At 40.1% G+C, this 22,141-nt stretch overlaps 1 protein-coding gene across 1 annotated transcript in view; it reads right to left on the reverse strand.

Annotated features, from left to right (window-relative positions):
- Nucleotides 1-11: 11 nt before the first annotated feature.
- ap1m3 (adaptor related protein complex 1 subunit mu 3) overlaps nucleotides 12-22,141 on the reverse strand; it is a gene marked incomplete at both ends in the record, with an annotated part of 27,786 nt that continues 5,656 nt past the window's right edge. The window contains 11 exons of the mRNA XM_079245132.1: nucleotides 12-34; nucleotides 1,857-1,932; nucleotides 2,571-2,696; nucleotides 4,159-4,317; nucleotides 4,610-4,681; nucleotides 6,892-7,034; nucleotides 9,918-10,044; nucleotides 11,363-11,510; nucleotides 19,832-19,962; nucleotides 20,264-20,331; nucleotides 20,832-20,988. Coding sequence (XP_079101258.1) covers nucleotides 12-34; nucleotides 1,857-1,932; nucleotides 2,571-2,696; nucleotides 4,159-4,317; nucleotides 4,610-4,681; nucleotides 6,892-7,034; nucleotides 9,918-10,044; nucleotides 11,363-11,510; nucleotides 19,832-19,962; nucleotides 20,264-20,331; nucleotides 20,832-20,988 — 1,230 coding nt within the window. The remainder of the gene's footprint in view (nucleotides 35-1,856; nucleotides 1,933-2,570; nucleotides 2,697-4,158; nucleotides 4,318-4,609; nucleotides 4,682-6,891; nucleotides 7,035-9,917; nucleotides 10,045-11,362; nucleotides 11,511-19,831; nucleotides 19,963-20,263; nucleotides 20,332-20,831; nucleotides 20,989-22,141) is intronic.

The raw sequence follows: 22,141 nt of genomic DNA on the forward strand, positions 1-22,141 counted from the left end.
ATCGGTGCCCTTTAGTTTGTCCGGAGCTGGTAATCTGCCAAGAAACGTAACAGCAGAGCATTAACGCTCGGCTTTCTTCCCCTCATTGCCCCTGCACATCACATCAATGCCGTTAGAGGCACCATTACAGTAAATCCCTGAACAGAATTTGTAGTGGAATTCAGATAATTCGTTTCACCAATGAACACAAAACAAACAGAATCTTTCATCTGAAATAAAATGTAAACGTGAGAATAAATTAACTTTTATGTATCACGTTCTCAAACTACACATCTCACAGGGTGTTTAATCAGAAGTAAGGGACAGTTCTCACTTCCTGTGACAAAGCAATGTTGACACATTACTCATACTGATTTAAGGATCTCGCCACAAAGATTTCATTTCTTTTTATTTAGAAAACATGCACTTTGTGGCTGGTGGTGATATGCAGCCTCATAAAAGAAATGCAAAACTACTTTTACTAGAATGTTTTGCCCACAGATTGAATGATAATAACCAAAACAGACACTCCATCTTTTGTACCTTGCAGCATGAGGAAACACAAAATGTATGATCATTTATATCTGCACCACAAATCTCACTCCTCTGCTCCCCTGCTGATGTTACAGCGTGTAGAAAGGGACCTTAGCATTCACAGAGCCACCCTGGGAGCCCCCCTACCACCACTCATGGGTATCATTCAGCCTCTATAGCCCCTAACTCATTCCTGACAAGGCAATGAATATAATGTAATGGAGTTGGGTTTATTTCTGCAGATGGCAGGTATGAAACTTGAGGATTTCTGGCAGTGGACCAGCTGTGGGATTGGGTCCCCATCTCCATATCATTTCCATTTGTACCCCTATTGAAACTAGTGAGTTAGAAAAGAAGACACTGTTACAGTGGGATTCATACGCTGTCAGATTAAAGTATCCTTATGAAGTGACTCCTGTGGAAAAGAGAAAAAAACAGAAGGAGCAAAATATGTTTAAGAGAACTATGTTTCTGCACATTTCAAGATGCTATAAAGGTAACATCTCAAGTCAGCAGGCTTTAAGCAGACAAGCATGCCTTGGTTATTGCTGTCCATGGTGTCACCTTTGAGTTTGACAGGTATGGGTTCATTCTAAGGCCAGCAACGGACTAAAGATCCCGTGTGGGTTACACTGCTACGCAAATTAAATCCAATTTTTGTTCTAACAAGATGAGCGGTGAAACATTTCACAGTCTAAACAAAGCCAGACAGTAAAGTTTTTATTATTGACAATCTAAACTGAGTTACCTGATGCCATGACTCATGGTGTTAGAGTCAGATAAAAGATTTGATGGATATTTTATGGCTGGGTTTATCAAAGGGACATACAGTTAATATTAATGCTGAAAAAAAAAAAGTCTAACACTGACCTCTGAGATAAAATACATGTAACATTAAGTTAACCCCTGGTGTTCAAGTTACTAAGACCTAAAGCCATCCTGCCTGAAAGAAACAAAAAGTTGGAGATGAAAATGTTAAAAAGCCAAATTAAAACTTTTAAGCTGTCATAATGATCTTCTATTTCTTTTTCTTTGTTTTTCCTCAAAGCCATTTAAACGTTTGTCTTTCTGGAAAGAGTCCTTTCAGGAGGTCAAAACACAAACCTAAATATTATTACTAATTAATATCACTGCTGCTGTTTTTATATTGAACTGAATATTTACTTTTAATATGGGTACATTTATTAAAAATAAATATCAAGTTTCTGCAAAAGAGCCACATCAAACACCAACTTCTTGTACAAGGTTATTATTTAAATTCCCTCCAGTCCCAAGTGGCTCATCAGCAGTTTGTGTGTTTTCACTGTAGAGATGTTTTAGATGCAAGAATCCTACTTTCTCACCTCCACTTTGTGTTATGTAGCGCACCCATGGCAACGCCTGGTAGCCACTCTTCTCTATGATCTTCAGGTAGCGCACCTAGAGAACATCAACATTATGGATAAAACGTTAGTAAGCCTTTATGGTAGAGCTACGCAAACAGAAATCCACCCAACTTCTGATTCAATCATTTAGAATTTCTCCTACATTCTCCTCTGTAAGATTAAATCTGCTAAGGTGTTTTCATCCAAAATGAACATCAAAAAGATTAATTGGATGTGAAGCCTTATGATTTTTCTGGCTAAAAACATTTTACTCATGAAATCTTTTTAATAACAAGACAGTGATGAATGAGAGAAGAGTAAATACAATACAGCACCCTAAGTTTCCTGTAGATTTATTGCACATCATTTATAACATCAGCCAAAAGTTAACAAATTTGCTTTCAGTTTGAAACTTTAACAGTATTAAACATAAATATCAGTATATCCTTATAATGTTATGGGTTTATGGTATATGGTACACTGCAGTCCACAAGGCCAGGTTAAACTGTGAAAACACATGAGTAAAACAAAAAAAAAAGTGTCTGTTAGAAGGCCTCATTATGTATTTAGTCTAGCATTTCTAATCTCATCCCTGTGCATTCATCTGTGAAGGTCAAGCAGTGTAATATTAAACTTGAAGGTAAATAAATACAAAGGACAAATGTGTGAGTAATGGCAGTTACAGAGTCCTACCTGGATCCCAGAGACGGTGAAATAAGGGATCTCAAAATTAACTGTGACTGGTCTCTTTGCCTCCAGCTCATCACTCTCCACACTAGGAAGCCCAAAGTGTGCTCGCATCACATATTCCTTACCCCCCTGCAAACACACAGAGTACAGTGAAGGCCATAATACTCGCACTGGATCTTGTAAACCATTGGATTCAATGGAACATATTTGCGTGATTCTTGCTCCCATGTGTCCAACTTCAGTTAATAATGGGTTATTTTGTTTGAAAACAACATCTGTATTCATGGCAGCATGAGACAACCGCCTTGTCATAACAAGGTGAATCAATTTATTGGACTTGCGTCTGCCAAACTAACTCCTCCAGAAACACATAAAACAGGTTCATCATTCTTCAGAACATCACCCAAGCGTTGAATTTATTAGTTTGTACTTTGGTTTTATTTGCTGCACATCAGTTACTGTCAGTTTTTACTTTAAAGACGATCAAGTCAAGTATTGGGCATTTAATATTCATGCCCTCTGGAGTCGTCCTAACCCCCACCGTCCTCAAATTAAGACCAACTCTGAGAGAAAATTGTGCATTCATGCAGGTCCCCATCTATCATAGTAAGAGGCTGATTTATAGATAAATAATAAGCTTTCAGCATCTTTGCTTTTTAAGGAACTTTTATGCAAAACAAACAAAATTCGTAAAACTCTCACTAAATTGCCACTGAATTTAATTTTTTTAGATGTCTTTCCCCATTGACGATGCTTATATGAAAAAATGCTTAATTCATCATTCCTTCCATAGTATTGTAATGCTAATGTTTATAGAGTAAAATTGCATGTAAAGTGCAAAGAATTGCAGGTTTGTTACCTCAAACTACATCAGAAATCACTTATTCACCTGTTTCCTGTGGAAATCTGTAATTTCACGGCATTTAAAATTGAATAGTGACAGGAAAAAAATGGTCTGCAGTCATTCACAAGCTGGATAGCAAAATGTCAGCAGTAATTTTTAACCCTCCTTGACAGGCTGAAGGTGTAATGAATTACGGAGGCGATAGCAGTAGTTGACATATAAAAGGAACCTGAACTGAATTAATGTGCAAATTTTCTTTCTCTTAAGTCAGTCGTTCTTTTGTTTAAATAGCCTTTAGAGATTCACACTGAATCCGGAAGGAACAAAAGAGAAAAATAAAGAAAAAGTGATTATGTGTGCTCATATGTGTGGGGAAGTCAGTCTTAAACATGGCTGCTGTCTAGCAGTTAACAAAACACAATTTCAATTTATAACATACGGGTTAGTTCTAGGTTATGTAGATCTGTACTGTAAAGATGCTCTGCTTTTCAAACTTCTTAATCAAGTAGGAAACTAAAAATTTAACAAAAAAAGAACACTTAGAAGTAGCATTTGCACCACCTGGTGTGTGAAGTGAGCCTAACACACTATGTTACGCTTAAAGTATTGATCATAAATAATCTAATCTGCCCAAGTTTAAAAAAAAGAACAATGATGCTGGTTAAACGAGTTAACAAAGCTATTTTTGAACACATAAATGGATTGTGGGCAATCAGCTGTGATGGTGTGTTTATGTGTCACACTAACAGGGAAGGATTTGATGTTCCACTGCACCACGTTCTTTTCAGGCACCCACTTGGCGCTCCCTGTGCTGGTCTTGAACTTGGGTGAGTCAGCGTCACTGGGCACTGGCACTAGAATAGATACATTGTTGGCAGTAGACCGACTCTTAAACTGACTTCGAGCCTGCAAAAAGTCAGAGAGGACAGGGTCGGAGGATGTTTGAGATCTTTATAATAAAAAAAGAGCAATGGCATTTACATTTAAATGAAACAAATCCTAATAATTATGCACTTTAAGTGCTACTTTTTATTCTGTATGGCCACTAAAGTCACCAAAAACTGTAAACTAGAATGTACTTAAGATGTATGTGTAAAAACTACACGTCTCAGTGGAGGGACCACTGCAGATAAGGGCAAAAGGACATGGATGGTTTTTAATGTGTTTATAATTGTGTTTGTGCATCACTCATCATTACCTTTACTTTGATCTCCACACGGCTGTGAGAAAACTTTTCAATAACACTCTCGATCCATATGAGAGGCTTCACCTGTCAGGGACAGATTAAGAGACAAGGTCAGAAATGTGAGCACAGAGCCGAGTACATCAATGCACACATCACTGCAGTGATAAGAGTGGACACAAGAGACAACAAGATGCTGTGTTTGTAAAACACTTTATTCTGGTCTAAAGGACCAGAAGGTTGTTTCTCAAAAAGCTTCAAAGAGACTTGGCTAGTCTGATCAGACCCTCCTGGATTTATACAGCTTTCTCTGACAAAACCATGACATCACATAGAAGAGGATTTAGTCAAAAATGAGAGGGGACAGTGGGTATGTGTTAATAATCAACAGAACATATGAAAACTCAAGTTTTTAATCAAACCAAGTGACTTATTTTAAAAATAAAATCTTTGTTATTTTAAACTTTTAAGAGCTTTGTTTTGTGTCAATAAGACAAACAGTGGACTACATATGACTTTACTTATGCAAAAACTGTATATGATAAAGCGATGTTGAAAGGGACAACTGTATACCCATCAGGACAGAGGGATCCAGACAAACCTGTCCATCAAATCTGTAACTGATCTCTGCCTGTACACGAGATCAAGAAAAGATACAATGATGCTACAGAGCATACTTTACACGTCTACCAACTATGGTTTCCCTATATTGTAAGGAAAGAATATCCCCACATTGATGTTGCAACGCCGTAAAATGAAAGATGAACTTTGGCTTCAGACATTTTGAGAAATGCGACATATAGAAAGAGCTGCATCCCATTTAACTGAACTTTATAATGAGGAACTGCAACTGTGGAATTTAAAATGCTTATTATCCAAAGAATTCCCATCTTTTCATAACTTTTAAGACAGGAATATGTGACTGTAATTTGTTTTATATCTCATTAACCTTTAAGTTTCAAAGATGCATACTAATTTCTGCAGATTTTTATCCTGCAGCATTCATCTTCTCATGCAACGATTTCTTATACATCACTTTTGAAATACCTTCTGTTCTTACTCAGTTTTTTCATATTGTTTATCTCACTGGATTTATGCGTTTTTCCATTTATCCAATCATTTAGTTTTCCTATATTTACTGTGTATTGATGTTGATATATTTGGGGGTAACAGACTTTTCAAGTAAACAAAAAAAAAACAACAAAAAAAAAACATTTATTTTTGCAGATCCTAACAGCTTTAATGCAGAGTTGATATTTTACAGGAAACATGAGCATAAATCCCTGACATATAGACATCTCATATAAATAATCTAAGAGATCCTTTAACAGGTGCTTGAATCGCCTCAACTTGTTCCAAATAAGTGACCGTTCTTCTTATCCAACCTTTAACTTAGCCTAGACAATGATTTTCAGATCATTTCAGCAATCTTGTTCTTTCAATTAATATGTAAAGCTTGTGTCTATTAACCTGACACACCAGATGGTTTGTTTCACAGAACCATCTGTAAAGTCCTCCACAGGCACCATTTGGAAGAGGGCAGGCAGTTTAAAAAATATTTAGCAGAGGAGTGAATGAAGCATCTGTCTTTCAAAGACATAAGTACACTTTAACCAATCGGTCAGTGAGTAGCCGACTGTCGTCACAGTCTAAATTCACCCTTGGTTGGCAGCACAGAGCACTGAATGGTCTGAACTTAGGTTGTGAAACTAGTGGACAGTGTGGAACATGGGAAGATTTCCATGATACTGCATTCTTAAGAATATATGTGCTTTGCAAGGTAATGTGTACATAGATAAGCACAAAAAAGTAGGTAAACCAGGAGGCTGACAGCATTAAACAGTAACGATCAATGTTTGGTTAGAAATTATAACTAAGAAGATCGCTGGCTGATCACCTGCTTCAGCTTACAAAATGTCCTGGGGGTGAAATACTGAGCAACATAATCCCTGCATATGTTCCTCACTTCAAAATCACAGAATGAAAATGCCTAAAATAATTAATGCAGTACGCAAGAGATCAAGGTGAAATGTATTTCTACAAAACATTTCCTACAACTCATGCTGCCCAAAGTGCTTACAATCTAAAATGATAACTAAATTCTAAAGAGAAAAAAAAAACCAACAAACAAACACGAGTTAAAAAGAACATTTAGGATACAAATCTGTAAGTGTAAACTATTGAGTTCGTGATGCAGGTGTTTGGGACTTACATCCTGTATGAAACAAATAATTAATGTGTTTTTGGCAGTTGTGGTGCGCAAGTGGCCTGGGTATGTGTTCTTCAAGACGACTCACTGTTGTGTTGAGGCGGTAAGACATGAGCTCGCTCTCGCCATCCGGTGGGATAAAAGAGATGGTACGGTCGTTTTCGAAGCGTGACAGACGGACACACTGATGAAACTTCACATCCTCAAGCTCCACTGTCTTGCTTTTCTCTCCTGGCACACACAAATACAAACACAGACAGCGACAGCGACATAAAAAATTGAAAGCGTTCCACGCAGTCTTGGGGGAAATCAAGGTCAAGGTGATAATGACTGACAAACATCCACTGAATCTCACACACCCAAATACACTGTACAAGCAGTGTGCTTCCTCATCCATCTCCCACTGAACAACTATTGTGTTGCCATACACAAGCATACACACGGTTTGCCCTCAATACCTGCTGCCATCATCTTTCCCCCCGCTGGGGCCCAATCAGCTGGCTCACAAACACAGCCTCACCTGCACTAACACCCACAGAACAGAATTAATGAATATTGCAGGATAACCCAGAAAAAAAACAAAACAAAAACAAAACACTGTTCCTGTTGGCAAATATTTCTACTCTGCTTCCCTGTTCTAGATTTATGTCCCAAAAGAGGCCAAAAATAATTAAAATGAGTAGTTTAGCAATATTGCAAAACTCTTAAACCAATTGTTCTTTTATTTATCAACGATGTAATCAATTCTGTGAAATATTCTATTGTTTTCTTCTGAACTTTTAGTAAATTCAAATGACTCATTTTGTCTGACCAACTCCAAACGTACATAAAACTTTATTCTCACAGGCCGGCAAGGCAGTGCAGTCTTCCAACAGACAGTTGTGAAGACAAGCTCTTTAATGGCTAATTCTGTAGTCTGCTGGACAAAGTCCAGTGCTCATCTCCACTGTAGTTATAATGGAAGGTGCCGAGTAGTGGAAAACAACTGTAATGACGAGGAGTCTGAGGGCCCTCAGCTAAATCTTCCCATTCAACTATCAGCTAAAGTCTGCATTACCTGCTTTGAATGCAGCCTTCGACTAGCGCTAAGATTTGTCAGAAAGTCTCTTTAGGTGTGTGTGCATATTTGTGTATGCAGCTTCCTGATTCATTGTTACCTCAAGAATGTGTACGTGCAAAGGTTTATACATATCTTTGATAAAAGTGGTGGGAAACTTGCTCATTTGTCTTGATTTTGGCTTTGTGGCTGTTTGCTTGTGTAGGTGTATGTATGTGTGTACATGCCTGTGTGCACCACATTCCTAAAAGCTGGGACTAGATGAGGAGAGGTCTAGAAAGAAAACATATTTGCTGTCATTTAAAGAAAGCAAGCCCTTCAGAAATGCATCTCTCTTTTCAGCCTGTTTTTAAATTCTACAGACACAATGATGCTTGTATATAAACACAATACAGGGTGGTGGTGGGGGGGGGGTCTCTCTGCCATTGCTTGGGCCTAAAATCTCAGACAGGGAGGGAAGTGTGTGTGCTTATGCTATGAAAACTTAGTCACCTGAGGTTCACTTTTAAGGCTACCCTCATATTGCATTTACATAGACATATACAGTGTTTCCATGCTTACAAGCACTTCAGTACTTAACTGGAACTCAATCTCTCCTGTCCATTACATAAAACCAGTTTACAATAACATTTATAGTAAATATCCAAAGCATCTAATGTGTCTTTGTGTTGTCATTTAATCTTCCAAACTGGGAACATATCTGAATGTTTTGATTTTCATTTAAACACGAGGAATTTAGAAAAATAAATGAACAAGATGATTTACTGGATAATGAAAAACAAATTCAGGCCTTACAGCCTTTCACACTAAACCATCAAAGCAGCTTTATAAATGTGATGCTGCCGTTTTCACTGAAAACCAGACAGCAACAAAGAAATCACATGAAATTAGATCAGCCTAATTCAAAGACAGGAACGAGCCATTTCACTTACAAAACCCTGGAGGAGGAAGCTAAAGTATTAAAAAATGATCATTTATTTTACAGTATTTCACTGTTAAAAGTACTGATTTTAACTCTGCCACTTCTGAATTAACATACAATATAAATACTCGTGGAATGTTATTTATCAGGCTTTGTTGTTCTGACAGTTCTGGACTTCAGCCAGTGGAGGGCAGTATTAAATGATTTATAATCCCATCCAGCTGTGCGTTTTATTCCATCCAGCTGGAATAAAACACACAAACAGAGCAAGTATAATAATTACAAATTACAGGGGAATCATCTGTAAGCCAAGTGTAACTGTTAAAGATGAGAAGAATTTCAATTTCTGCATTAATATGCAGTGCGAGTGTGTTTGTATCTACCAGCGTGTTTGATCATTATTTGTGATCAGCATTTCTAGGGATATGTTATTTCCCACACTGCAACACACAGCAGGGGAGTTGTGGGCTGCAAACACAGGATAGCCCCAGACCCTCACCTTTCATCTGCAGGGCTGTTGCCTGCGGTGAGGATTAAATCAGACGCAAAGAGGCTAGACAGTGATGGAGCCTTTTCCCTTCAGTGAGGAACAGTGGGGGTGAGGAGTGTAGGCTAAGGAGAACAGTAAGAAGACATAGGGGAGGAGGATGTGAAGGGATATGCAGAGGAAGATGTAGCTGTGGGAAACGCTGATGGAAAAAAATAGAGGGTGGGGTAGAGGAAGGATGAGAGCTGCACATGGGATTCAGACAGAAAAAGGAGGTAAAGCGTAAGGGTGAGTTCAAGGTGAGACTGAGCGCCAGAAAGCTCTGCCAACAAATCAGCTAATATTATTCATAGATTTAACATGAAATATCTTTATTCAAAATACAATAAAACAAGAGGCTCACAATTCATAAATTCCCTATAAAATCATATCAAATTGTGAAATCTTTAGTTTCGGGACAGGTCGAACTGTGACAGTGAGCTCCCCTAACTCCATGCTTTTTATGCATGTCGCTGGACCTGGTAGAAAATTGCTTCGCTTTAAAGTGGACATGGTATTATCAATTCAAGTCATTCAGGACTGATCCTGTAGTTTCGGGGGATGCAACTAATATGTATGGCTGTAAACACTGTTTTAAAAGATACTTACTGCCTGTGATCTCAAACAGCACTTTGTCATTGAGACCCAGTCTTAGTTCTGGCATCCCCGACAAGACCACTTTCAGCTTGATGCTGCCCACTATTTCACTGCGCAGGACACTGCCGTTGGCACTCACCTGGAGACAAAAACATTACATTTTAACATTCCACTTGTGTATGCGGAAAGAGTATTTTTGCTCTTCATTTTGACTGTTCACCTTGGTGTACGTACATGAAAATAAACTTCATAATGTGTCATGTATTCCATACATATACATAAAAAGCAGAACACCAAATAATTAAATAAATCAACCTTTCAGAAGAAATAAGCAGACTAAAGAGACTAAATTAGAGGCAGCTCTACATACAGCCAGATAATGATGACGGTATTTTTCCAAAGTCTCTGTACACTGAAAAGGAAGTTACAACTGCAGCTTTTAAATATCTTCCTCTCATTAGTTTCCTCCAGACTGATAAAAAAAAACAAAAAACTGCAGTTTTGAGTTGTGTTGTCCCCGAAGCATTTCTTCAAGGACAAGACATTTGAGGGAAGAGTTGATTTTATGTTTAAAAGACACTGCATGTTCATGTAGACATGTGTTTAATTTCTTTTGCTGCAGGACATCGTAGACCTTGAAGGAAACATAAAACATCCTCTACTCAGCTTGATGTGCAGCCTCGTAACACACTTGATAATTGTCTATACTACGTTTCGGGGGGATTAAATGTAAAAAAGTGGTAAATACAGAGAAAACTGTGATGCAAGAACAAACTACCGTCACAATATACTATATGTTAGAAATGTTTCCGTCCTTATCAGAAACATTTCTAGAGCACTGCGATTACTCAAAATGGCGTTTAAAATCGAACGTTATCTCACACTTTGTGTATGACTTGCAGGAAAATGAGTTCCTTATGTTGTCTGACTTTTTATTTCTTTTACTTACTCCTTACAGAACACTGTGAAAAAAGTGAACAAATAATGCTATAATGAAACAGAAAGGAGGGTTATTGACCTGAGAAGCCATTTCCTCAGAAATTCAATTCAAGGAAAGAGGAAAACTGCAGAGCAGCCAAAACAAGCCAGGGCTTTGATACAGACAAATTTATGTAACAATAACACACCTCCTTAGCTTCAAGAAAACATTTACAACCTGTATTTCAGTACATGACTGAGTGAGAACATAGAAAAAAGCAGCAGTTACAGAAATTAGATGGTGAATTGAAAAAGAAGCAGCATACAACAGATACTTAAATGAGTAGAAATCTTGAAATTTGAATTGTTTTAAACTTTGTTACGTTTCCAACTTTCTGCTCTTGTGACTTTGTATTTTCTTGAACAAAATTGAAAAAAATATATATTTAATTCAAATATGAAATGATGAAAGACATTCAACACCCTTGTACAAATTCTGATGGGGTTTGTAATATTGATGAAGCAAGATTTGCCCTTACCAAAAGATTTACTGACTCTATTACATCCATAAAGACTTCATTCTTTCTGTACTTGATGCCCTCTGACCGCCAAGACACAGCATTGGTGACAGTGGCAGGTGGTCGAGGTGCCCCGACCTCCAGTTTATGGCCCTGCTGGGTGATGTACCTGTACGACACAAAGACAGAGAGAGGGTATAAAGCAGCTCAAGATGTGTCCAATGTCAGTTTGCAATCCTGCTGAGCAGGATACCTGAACATCAGTGAAGTACATTCATTATCTTAGAACAAAGAATAATGATCATAGCCTTTATTATTGATTTATTAAAGGAGCCAAAGTTTCTTAATGTCAAAGGACAACAAACTTCAGGGTTTATAATTTAATCTGCCAAAGAGTTAAATATCAGACAATTAACCTAAATTCTTAAATAAAGCTAATTTACATGAGAGAGGAACAAAGAGGCCGAGAATTTATCAAGGGACATAAATACAATGTCTCTTTTTAAATTATTTATATTTTGCATCAATCACAACCTATGACTTCAAATAACTGAGTTACTCTGCTGTAAATAAATTAAAGGAGAGGTGGATATTCATTTTGTTGGAAGATTATTCATGGATGTAATTGGAAAGCAGGGATTTACATAAATCCATTGTGACTGTAGTCATGGATAACATGATCGCACAAGACTTTGACTATTAATTATTGCCTGAGTAAACAAACCACAGCAACAGTCCAAGTGGGTCTTGAAAAAAATACTGAAACAATTTTAATAATGTTGACATTGTCAAGGAATTAAAACATTTAGTTTAATGATATGCAACATTTGTATGACTATTTTACACATGGAAGAGTTGTGCAACATGTGTAATATACACTGTAAATATGCATTCCCACAGATCATTTTACAACACAGCATTGCTTCACATTTATCAATGGGTAACTGTGCCAACTATCACACAGGACAATTCCACAGCCAATAATCAGTGATAATATCCGATCGGTTTGTTACAGGACGGGAACATGATCATATCAATTACTGCTTCCATGGCACAGCTAAACAGCAGCAGTGCTGTGCACATAAGCATACAAGGTGTTTTCCTTGTGGTAATGTGAGGAGGGTCTGCATTTTGTCAGAAATCACTTGCAACCTTTTCTCTGAATGACTGTTGTACATGTTTATTGATTTAACTGCAAAAGTTGTCTTTAACTTACAGTAATTTTGTTATGTAGCAACATTTAGTGACTTTTTGGGATGCTGAGTCCTTTGTAAATTGTTGTCTGCATTGTATTCATTAAAATGCTGCTTCATGTTCAGATGCACCACGAGGGTCGCGGGGGCAGCAGCCTAAGCAGGGAAGCCCAGACTTCCCTCTCCCCAGCCACATTTGCCAACTCTGCGGGGGGGATCCCGAGGCGTTCCCAGGCCAGCCGAGAGATATAATCCCTCCAGCGTGTCCTGGGTCTTCCCCGGGGTCTCCTCCCAGAGGGACGTGCCTGGAACACCTCACCAGGGAGGCGTCCAGGAGGCATCCTGACCAGATGCCCGAGCCACCTCAACTGGTTCCTCTCGATGCGGAGGAGCAGCGGCTCTACTCTGAGCCCCTCCCAGATGACCGAGCTCCTCACCCTATCTCTAAGGGTGAGCCCGGCCACCCTGCGGAGGAAACCCATTTCAGCCGCCTGTATACGAGATCTCGTTCTTTCGGTCACGACCCACAGCTCATGACCATAGGTGAGGGTAGGAACGTAGATCGACGGGTAAATCGAGAGCTTCGCCTCCTGGCTCAGCTCCTTCATCACCACGACAGACCGGCGCAGAGCCCGCATTACTGCAGACGCCGCACCGATCCGTCTGTCGATCTCGCGCTCCATCCTTCCCTCACTCGTGAACAAGACCCCGAGATATTTAAATTCCTCCACTTGAGGCAGGACCTCACTACCGACCCGGAGAGGGCAATCCACCCTATTCCGGCGGAGGACCATGGTCTCAGATTTGGAGGTGCTGATTCTCATCCCAGCCGCTTCACACTCGGCCGCAAATCGCTCAAGCCAGAGCTGGAGATCACGACCAGATGAAGCCAACAGGACCACGTCATCCGCAAAAAGCAGGGACCCAATCCTGAGGCCACCAAGTCGGATCCCCTCAACACCTCGGCTGCCCCTAGAAATTCTGTCCATATAAGTTATGAACAGAATCGGTGATAAAGGACAGCCTTGGCGGAGTCCAACCCTCACCGGAAACGAATCCGACTTACTACCGGCAATGCGGACCAAGCTCTGACACCTGTCGTACAGGGACCGGACAGCCCGTACAAGGGGGTCTGGTACCCCATACTCCCGGAGTACCCCCCACAGAAGCCCCCGGGGGACACGGTCGAATGCCTTCTCCAGGTCCACAAAACACATGTAGACTGGTTGGGCAAACTCCCATGCCCCCTCCAGGACCCCAAAGAGGGTATAGAGCTGGTCCACTGTTCCGCGATCAGGACGAAAACCACACTGCTCCTCCTCAATCCGGGATTCGACTATCCGGCGGACCCTCCTCTCCAGGACCCCTGAATAGACCTTACCAGGGAGGCTGAGGAGTGTGATTCCCCTGAAATTGGAACACACCCTCCGGTCCCCCTTCTTAAAAAGGGGGACCACCACCCCAGTCTGCCAATCCAGCGGTACTGCCCCCGATGTCCACGCAATGCTGCAGAGGCGTGTCAGCCAGGACAGCCCCACAGAATCCAGAGCCTTAAGGAACTCCGGGCGGATCTCATCCACCCCTGGGGCCTTGCTTTTTGACCACCTCAGCGACTTCAGCCCCAGAGATAGGAGAGTCCACCCCTGAGTCCCCCAGCTCCGCTTCCTCATCGGAAGACGTGCTGGCAGGATTGAGGAGGTCTTCGAAGTATTCCTTCCACCGACCCACTACGTCCCGAGTTGAGGTCAGCAGCTCCCCACCTCCACTGTACACAGTATTGATGGAGCACTGCTTCCCCCTCCTGAGCCGCCGGATGGTGGACCAGAATCTCCTCGAAGCCGTCCGGAAGTCTTTCTCCATGGCCTCGCCGAACTCCTCCCATGCCCGAGTTTTTGCCTCGGCAACAGCCGAGGCCGCATGCCGCTTAGCCCGCCGGTACCCATCAGCTGCCTCCAGAGTCCCACAGGCCAAGAAGGCCCGATAGGACTCCTTCTTCAGCTTGACGGCATCCCTCACTGCTGGTGTCCACCAACGAGTCCTGGGATTACCGCCACGACAGGCACCAACGACCTTACAGCCACAGCTCCGGCCGACCACCCCAGCAATAGAGGCACGGAACACAGCCCATTCGGACTCAATGTCCCCCACCTCACTCGGGACATGTTCGAAGCTCTGCTGAAGGTGGGAGTTGAAGCTCGCTCTGACAGGGGACTCAGCCAGACGTTCCCAGCAGACCCTCACAACACGTTTGGGCCTGCCAGATCTGACCGGCTTCCTCCCCCACCACCTGAGCCAACTCACCACCAGGTGGTGATCAGTTGACAGCTCCGCCCCCCTCTTCACCCGAGTGTCCAAGGCATGTGGCCGCAGGTCCAACGATACGACTACAAAATCGATCATCGAACTGCGGCCCAGGGAATCCTGATGCCAGGTGTGCATATGGACACTCTTATGTTGGAACATGGTGTTCGTTATGGACAATCCATGACGAGCGCAGAAGTCCAATAACAAAACACCATTTGGGTTCGGGGGGGGGGGGGGGGGGGGGGGGGGGAAACCATTCACTCCCCTCCAGGTCTCACTGTCATTGCCCACGTGAGCATTGAAGTCCTGCTTGAACACACCTGACCTAAATTAAATGGATCCAACAGCCAAAGAAATTTGGCGCAACGACTCATTAATTTGAGTCAGGTGTTTTGTTGCAGGGTTAACCTGCATAAACCTGCAGGGCTGCAGCTCTTGTGGGACTGAGTTGAATAGCCCTGACATATAACACCGCAACCAGCTCCACTTCTATCCAAGTCTTGTTTCTGTCCCTGTATTCTTTCTTCACCTTCTAAATCTGATTATTTGGCCAGGCATCCATTTCTTGTTTTCTTTTCTTTTTAACTTTATTAAACATCTGAAGAACAGCAGTCTGGCACTCAGGTAAAGCCAGCCTCTACCTGCTGATGACATCACAGTTCATTTTTCTAGTTTTGAACCAAGTTATTTTACAGTGTGAATATACCAGCCAGTTTAAAATTAGGTTCAGGTACCTGCACTGTGCCAGTGCCCAGTCTGTGTGAGAGTCCCATCAATCTTAGCCAAACAAGCTTATAAACCTGATACATCAGGTTTATAATACATGTATTATATACATGTACATATTATATACATGTAGAATACATGTATTCTTCAACAAGCACACCAAAATCTGGACTCAAGTTCCTTTCTCTAAAACGGATCTGGATTACTGTGTTCTATGAGGCTGAAAGGAATCAAGGATGTTGGATGACAATTCACAAACTTCATTACTACAAGAAACTTATTTCTTGTTCCTTTAGTAACATCACCTCAATGACATGGTTTGCTTTACCAGTCCTGGCTTACTCCAGGGAGGCATAATGTCTTCACATGAGAATAAGAGGGAGCTGTAGTTAGATAAACAACATGTGACCAGCACTGTCCTTACACAAACACCTGGCTCTCATTGTTTAAGCTTCACTGATCGACATTCTTCTTATTGGCAGCCCTACAATATCCAAATATATGTATGCCATCTACTTATATTTTTATTTATTTGCATATATTCTGGTGTTTAATCATTATAATGCGAACTGATTATAGTGGTACTTAACAGAGGGGAGCACAAACACTACATTTCATGTTTTACATGTAATGGCACTTCACAAAAGCAGCCTGTCATTTCCCATTAACTTAAAAATGTGGAATGAACAGATAAAGTAATCAACAACAACAGAGTACTTCAGTCACCTCATTCTAAAGAGTCTGAACCGGGGCTCTCGACCTGTACTTGAACTTACTGTGGAGAATTGACTAATATTCACAGAAGGATTTGATACAGATGTTGTGCAGCCTCATGCATCAATCTGCTTTAATTAAACCATTAACTTTAAATCCTGTGAAGCATACTAAAAAGACAGACAGAAATCCAAACCTCACCATTTGAACTAGTCTCATCTTATCCCTATGATCTTTCTCATAAGCTCTTTTCTGCTTATTTTTCAGGTGTTCCTGAATATTTTTCTTCAGTGACAGTGACATCAGAGACATACACCATCAGCTATGATGCAAAACTGCCTGTGTAAATTTGTAGAGGTCCTCCTGAATAACAAAAAAATTCAATGTTTGGGAGTTTCTTCACACAATATCTTTCACCTAGTTTGGCTATCCTTGATTAGATCCTGGGGCTGTGGGGTGTGGGGTCAAAAGAAATTTTTGGGTCAACTAATTTGACAAATTGTTTGTAAAAAATGTCCGTATTTGTTAGCATCAAAGTTGTGACTCCTGTAGGCCAATAGCAGCAGCTCAACTATCACTTACTTGAATTGGGAGCATTTCTAGATTGTAAAGTCAAAAATTAAAACAATTAAAAACAAGAAGTAAACAGTTATACATAATGACCTACATTACTACTATCATGGTGAACTTGTCAACATTTAGGCATTTACAGATTTAGTAGTTACGAAACAAAATATAGTCTAAAGTAATTTTCTGTCAGCTATTTTATTGATTTTCAAATAAGCCACAACTTCAAATAGATGGTTAGTGTGATTGCTGCTGTTATTTGACCTAAAGCTAAAATAAAGCTCAACTATAGCTGCGCTAAACTGGCTTACCTGTTAGAGCATGTGTCAAGTGCAGCCCACAAATGTAATCAAATCCTGCTGAATAAACTGAAAATAGGAACACCAGCATTGGGTTCTTCTTTTCACTTCAAATGCACAGTTCCTCTTAAAATGTCAACAAGAAAAAAGTGATAAACAAACAAGTTTAAGACTGACAGATTAATGCAAGAGATTTTCCCTTGTTTTCTGTCCTAGTTCCTCCCACTTAAACGGTCTTGGATTCTAGCTGACATGTAGGAAAGTCTGCAAGTGCGAAAAGATGAAAAGCTATGACAAGTGGGCTTGGGGTCGATGTCTTGTTTTCTTGCTTTGCGGTTTCTGGTTTGCCCTGTTTCTCCTCAGAAATGCTAATGAGGTGATGTGAAAGAGGGTTTGGCACCAAACTGAAAGATTAGCATAATAATAGCAGTCATAAGAAACACACACACGCACACAATAGCAGGGTTTCTGTCTGTAATATGACCTTACTAAGTACAGTGCCCCAAGAAGACTTACAATGTAATATGTCTATATAAATAAACGTGAAGTGCAAGTATGTAGATTTATGCTAAGAAACACACATTACCATGTCAATGTGCATATAACAATCCACTTTCGCTTGCATCAACTCACTCACACATTAATCCATGTACACTTTCACTTGGTAGGCAGTGTTGAATGCAAGAAAAAAACTGCTTTTGCTGTGGTTAGGTCATGAAAAGGTTATAGCATAGATCCCCAACTCCAGTCCTCATTTCTCATTGTTCTGCCAACTTTCAATGTTTTCTTGCTGAAAAATTCATATTAATGGGCCAATAGCAAAGATCCATTTAATTTGAATCAGGTGTGTTGCAGCAAGAAAACCTGCAGGATAGCGAGTCTTGGGTTGGGTTAGAGTACTGGAACAGCCTGCAGAGACAGACTCAGCCAATGTATATGTACAGTGTACTGATGTGGGAGTGGGAGACTGTGTGCCAAATAAAGAAAAAGGGAGGGGGGGACAAGAGAGAGAGACGACAATTGTGTGTCTCCTTGGAGAGGAGAACAGCAGGGCTTTTTCGTCTGAGAGTCTTAAGTGTGTCCAGCTGACGGTGTCATTGTGTTTGAGTGCCAATTGGAGCCTGGTAATTATCAGCACTATTCAGACACTGAACACACAAACTGAACGCATACACACACACACACACACACACACACACACACACACAACCAGAGCCAAGTCTCAGTGCAAAAAACAGCACACATTAATAACACATTGGACAGAGCCCAATTAAATTTGAGACACGAAAACAGACCTGAACATTTCAGGTACAAAGTTCATTGTTCAAAAAAAGCGAACAAGACCGTGGGCTCAACTAGCTCATGTAGCATTATTGGTGGTTGAAAAGTGAGCTGAGCTTTTTCCAGGAGTCAAATGCCTCTCAAAAGAGGTTTAGGAAGCGAAACAACACTGCACACACCAAACACAATGCAACACAAAGCATTGCTGGGACCAAGAGTAATAGTTACTTCAGTTCATTTTACTCACTGAGTAAAGTTCTGCCATTCATCACAACTGTATTCCCCCGTTGTATTCTGTTGAATGGGAAAAAAATAGGCCGACGGCACTTCAAGCTTAAGCATTATGTGTTTTCATTCCCTCTCTGCTGCTCACTTATTGCACGAAACACAAAGCTGTTACCCAACTGAAGAGCTCTTTGATGATGGATGAAACAGACGCCACTTGATCAAATGAAGTAACATTAGATTCAGACTGGAGTGCAGCAATGACTGCTTTTAAGAGTTTTAAACTTTAACCTTATCTGCTCATCAGCATGATGATGAAATGCCAAAACACAGAACTATCATTCAAAAGTGGGCCAATGCTTTGTCTAATGGAACAGTTTTACAAAACATACCAGAAAAACAGCTGAAGTTTAAAGGTTTGTCTGAATTTCCCTTGTCTTTAAAATTCCCCTTATTTGTACACTTGAACATAGCAACCATGAGAACAATTAGGCTATGTGTAGGGCAGCACGGTGGCGTAGTGGATAGCACTGTAGCTTCACAGCAAAAGGGCTGGTCGCTGGCTGGGGGAGGTTTGAACAGCGGCCCTTCTCTGGGGAGTTTGCATGTTCTTCCCATGTATGTGTGGGTTCTCTCCAGGTTCTCCAGCTTCCTCCCACCGTCCATGTTAGATTAATTGATTACACTAAAGTCTCCCTAGGAATGGTTGTGAGCTTGAATGGTTGTTTGTCCCTCTGTGTTGGGCCTGAGATGGAATGGTGACCTGTCCAGGATGTACCCTGCCTCTTGCACGATGATCACTGGCATAGGTTTCAGCTTCCCCGTGATCCACAACTGGACTAAGCAGTATAGAGAATGAATGGGGAAAAAAAGGCTATGTCTAATACTTTACTTCAAATTGATCAAATCAGGTCAAATTTTATTTACAAAACATTTGTCTTACATGAAGTAGCCCAAAGTGCTTTACGTAGAAACAGTTGTGGCACATTAAAAACAAGTCTTCACACATCCAAGTATCAAACCTAACAATTTGTAAAAACAGAGTCTCACCCTTTCTCAAATGCACACACACACACACACACACACACACACACACACAGATGTATGCACATAAAAGGTTAATAAAAACACAAACAAACTACATGCTAAACACAATACTTGACATCTGATTTGACACTTACTCTTGTAGGACCTTGCTCTCAGTTGTCTGGGGGAACCCAAAGTCCATGACTTCATCCATCAGTTCATACACCGTCACAAAGTTATCGCGTATACTCTCTTCCTCAAGCTCCTTAAAGTACTCTTTAAATACCTACAGAGAGAATACAAAAACCAAAGTAAAACAGTTAATGCGATTTGCAAGATTTCTGTTTGTGCTGCCAGTGTTTTAGTCTGCAGTTACATACTTTATTTTAAACAACAGTATCTGAGAAAATTGTGAGGGAAAAAAAAAATCAGTTCAATAAAAATAGATAACAGAGAGCCAACAAGCAAGACCAAAGTCTAAATTGTATATTTATAATAACATGAAAACAAACACCTGGAGGTACCAAATAACTGATCATTTTTTAGTAAATATCAAAGTGGTGAACATAAGAATCCCTCAGACTCACCTGTACTATTTTATAAAGGAAAGAGTACACAAGAGCAGCATTAGCATTCTTCTTCGTCATCGCCACCACTGAAAAAAGTATTAAGAAACAACTTTGTCTGTGAGTGTAAACATGTAATATATTTATCATTAAGAGAAAAGTTAAAAGATAAATGCAAAATAATAGGAAGTTACAAAAATGCAATAAATTAAAAAGCTATTAAGAACATGGCCACAGGGAAAGAAGGAGCTCAGCTGTGGAAGGGAGTACACTGGGAATAGTAGTTACTCACAGCTGCAATATGAGTGAATTAATAATGTGTTGAGAAATCTGCCTGCACAATCTTGCAATGGAAAAGGGTAAAGACAGTGTTTATAACTGACTGATAAAAGTGGTCTTAAAACAGACACAGAGAAGCTCAAAAGCTGCCTGCAACCACAACCTGAAGCACACGACTTCTTGTTCTTCTATTTTGGGCTAGAAAGTAGGATTGTCAATCCAATTTACATTCATCTTTAGGGTGGCTACAACAAACACTTCCAAAGATACGACAAAGCATATTTTTCAGAAATAAGCTCTTTTTGGATACGGTAAATGTTGCTGTGTTTGATCCACAGGAAGTGTGCTGAACCATGGCTGACCAGCGGTGTCATCTCTGCTTCTTCCTCTCTCTTCATCAGTATGGGCATGAAGTGGTCAATCTCATTCATGTCCATGTTTCCCATGTAGTTACGGCAAATAAGAACCTAGAAAGAAAAAAGCAAAAACACTGAGGCAGAGGGGGATATCATAATGGGACGATAAATCATTAAACATTTAGAGCTTTTGGCTCATGCACCAAACCTGCACTTCAGCTTCAAGATGCTCCAGGAAACATTGGCAAGGCAAAAGGGAAAAAAAATAACCTCTCCAAGCTCATCTTCCAAGGAAATGTGCAAACTGTGTTTCAAGCTCTGAATCTATTCTTTGTAGCTTTAATGGACTGATGGAAATCTCAACATAAATGATGGATGACCAGTTTCTCAACATGAAAAAAGAATTAGAGCACACTGGCAAAGTTTATGAGATTATTATGTTCAAAAGGCTAACAGCTGCACCAATGGTCCGAAAACATGAGTAAAAAGTTGGATAGGGATGTTTCTTAATCTTAATGGAATATGGTGCGAACTATGTCATCTCAACATGTGGCCATGCACAGCGTCTCTCCCCTTGTAATAAACAAAGTTAGAAACAAAATGGAAAAAAAAATGACAGAAAAAAATGAATCTATATTATTCAAATATTACATATTTAAACTGAAATATGACAACACAATAACATGCAATTATTTTATCCTTCCTATATTAGTTCATCCCCCTTTCCAGATGAATTGATGTGATTTTTCTTGATAGAAATGTTTTCTTTCTCCAACACTTTGGTTTATGAGTGTAGACCTGCTGAGTGACGAAACTTCCTTGACCAGGTTTTAAAAAGTATAAATAAATAAAAGTTTTAGTACTTTCCTCTTGATCAGGACACAGGATAGTTTTTTTTTTACTTAACCTCAGCTTGTCTTAAATGAGCTGTGGCAGAAAGTGGATGTGTTTCTAGATATTAAGAAATGTTTGTTTCACTGAAATTTTTTTATTGTAGATATTAAAATAATTCAAGTCCTTACAGTGAAAAAACTTTAAACTTGAAAGGTAATGAACTAGCCTTACTGTATTTAACAGATCAGTAAACCCCTTCCACTCTTAATTTCAGCCAGATTCAGTTTGTCAGATCTTTTTAGATTCAAATCAAACGCTCCCAGCTCCGCTAATTTCTTGTTTATTTTCAAGTGGTATGAATGAATTTCACGTATCTGCATCTCATTTTATTTTACATAGGCTCACAAGTTTTGGGGGAGAAGGCTTTGCC

Source organism: Telmatherina bonti, assembly GCF_933228915.1.
Source record: "Telmatherina bonti genome assembly, chromosome: 8".
In the NCBI taxonomy this organism is placed as follows: domain Eukaryota; kingdom Metazoa; phylum Chordata; class Actinopteri; order Atheriniformes; family Telmatherinidae; genus Telmatherina; species Telmatherina bonti.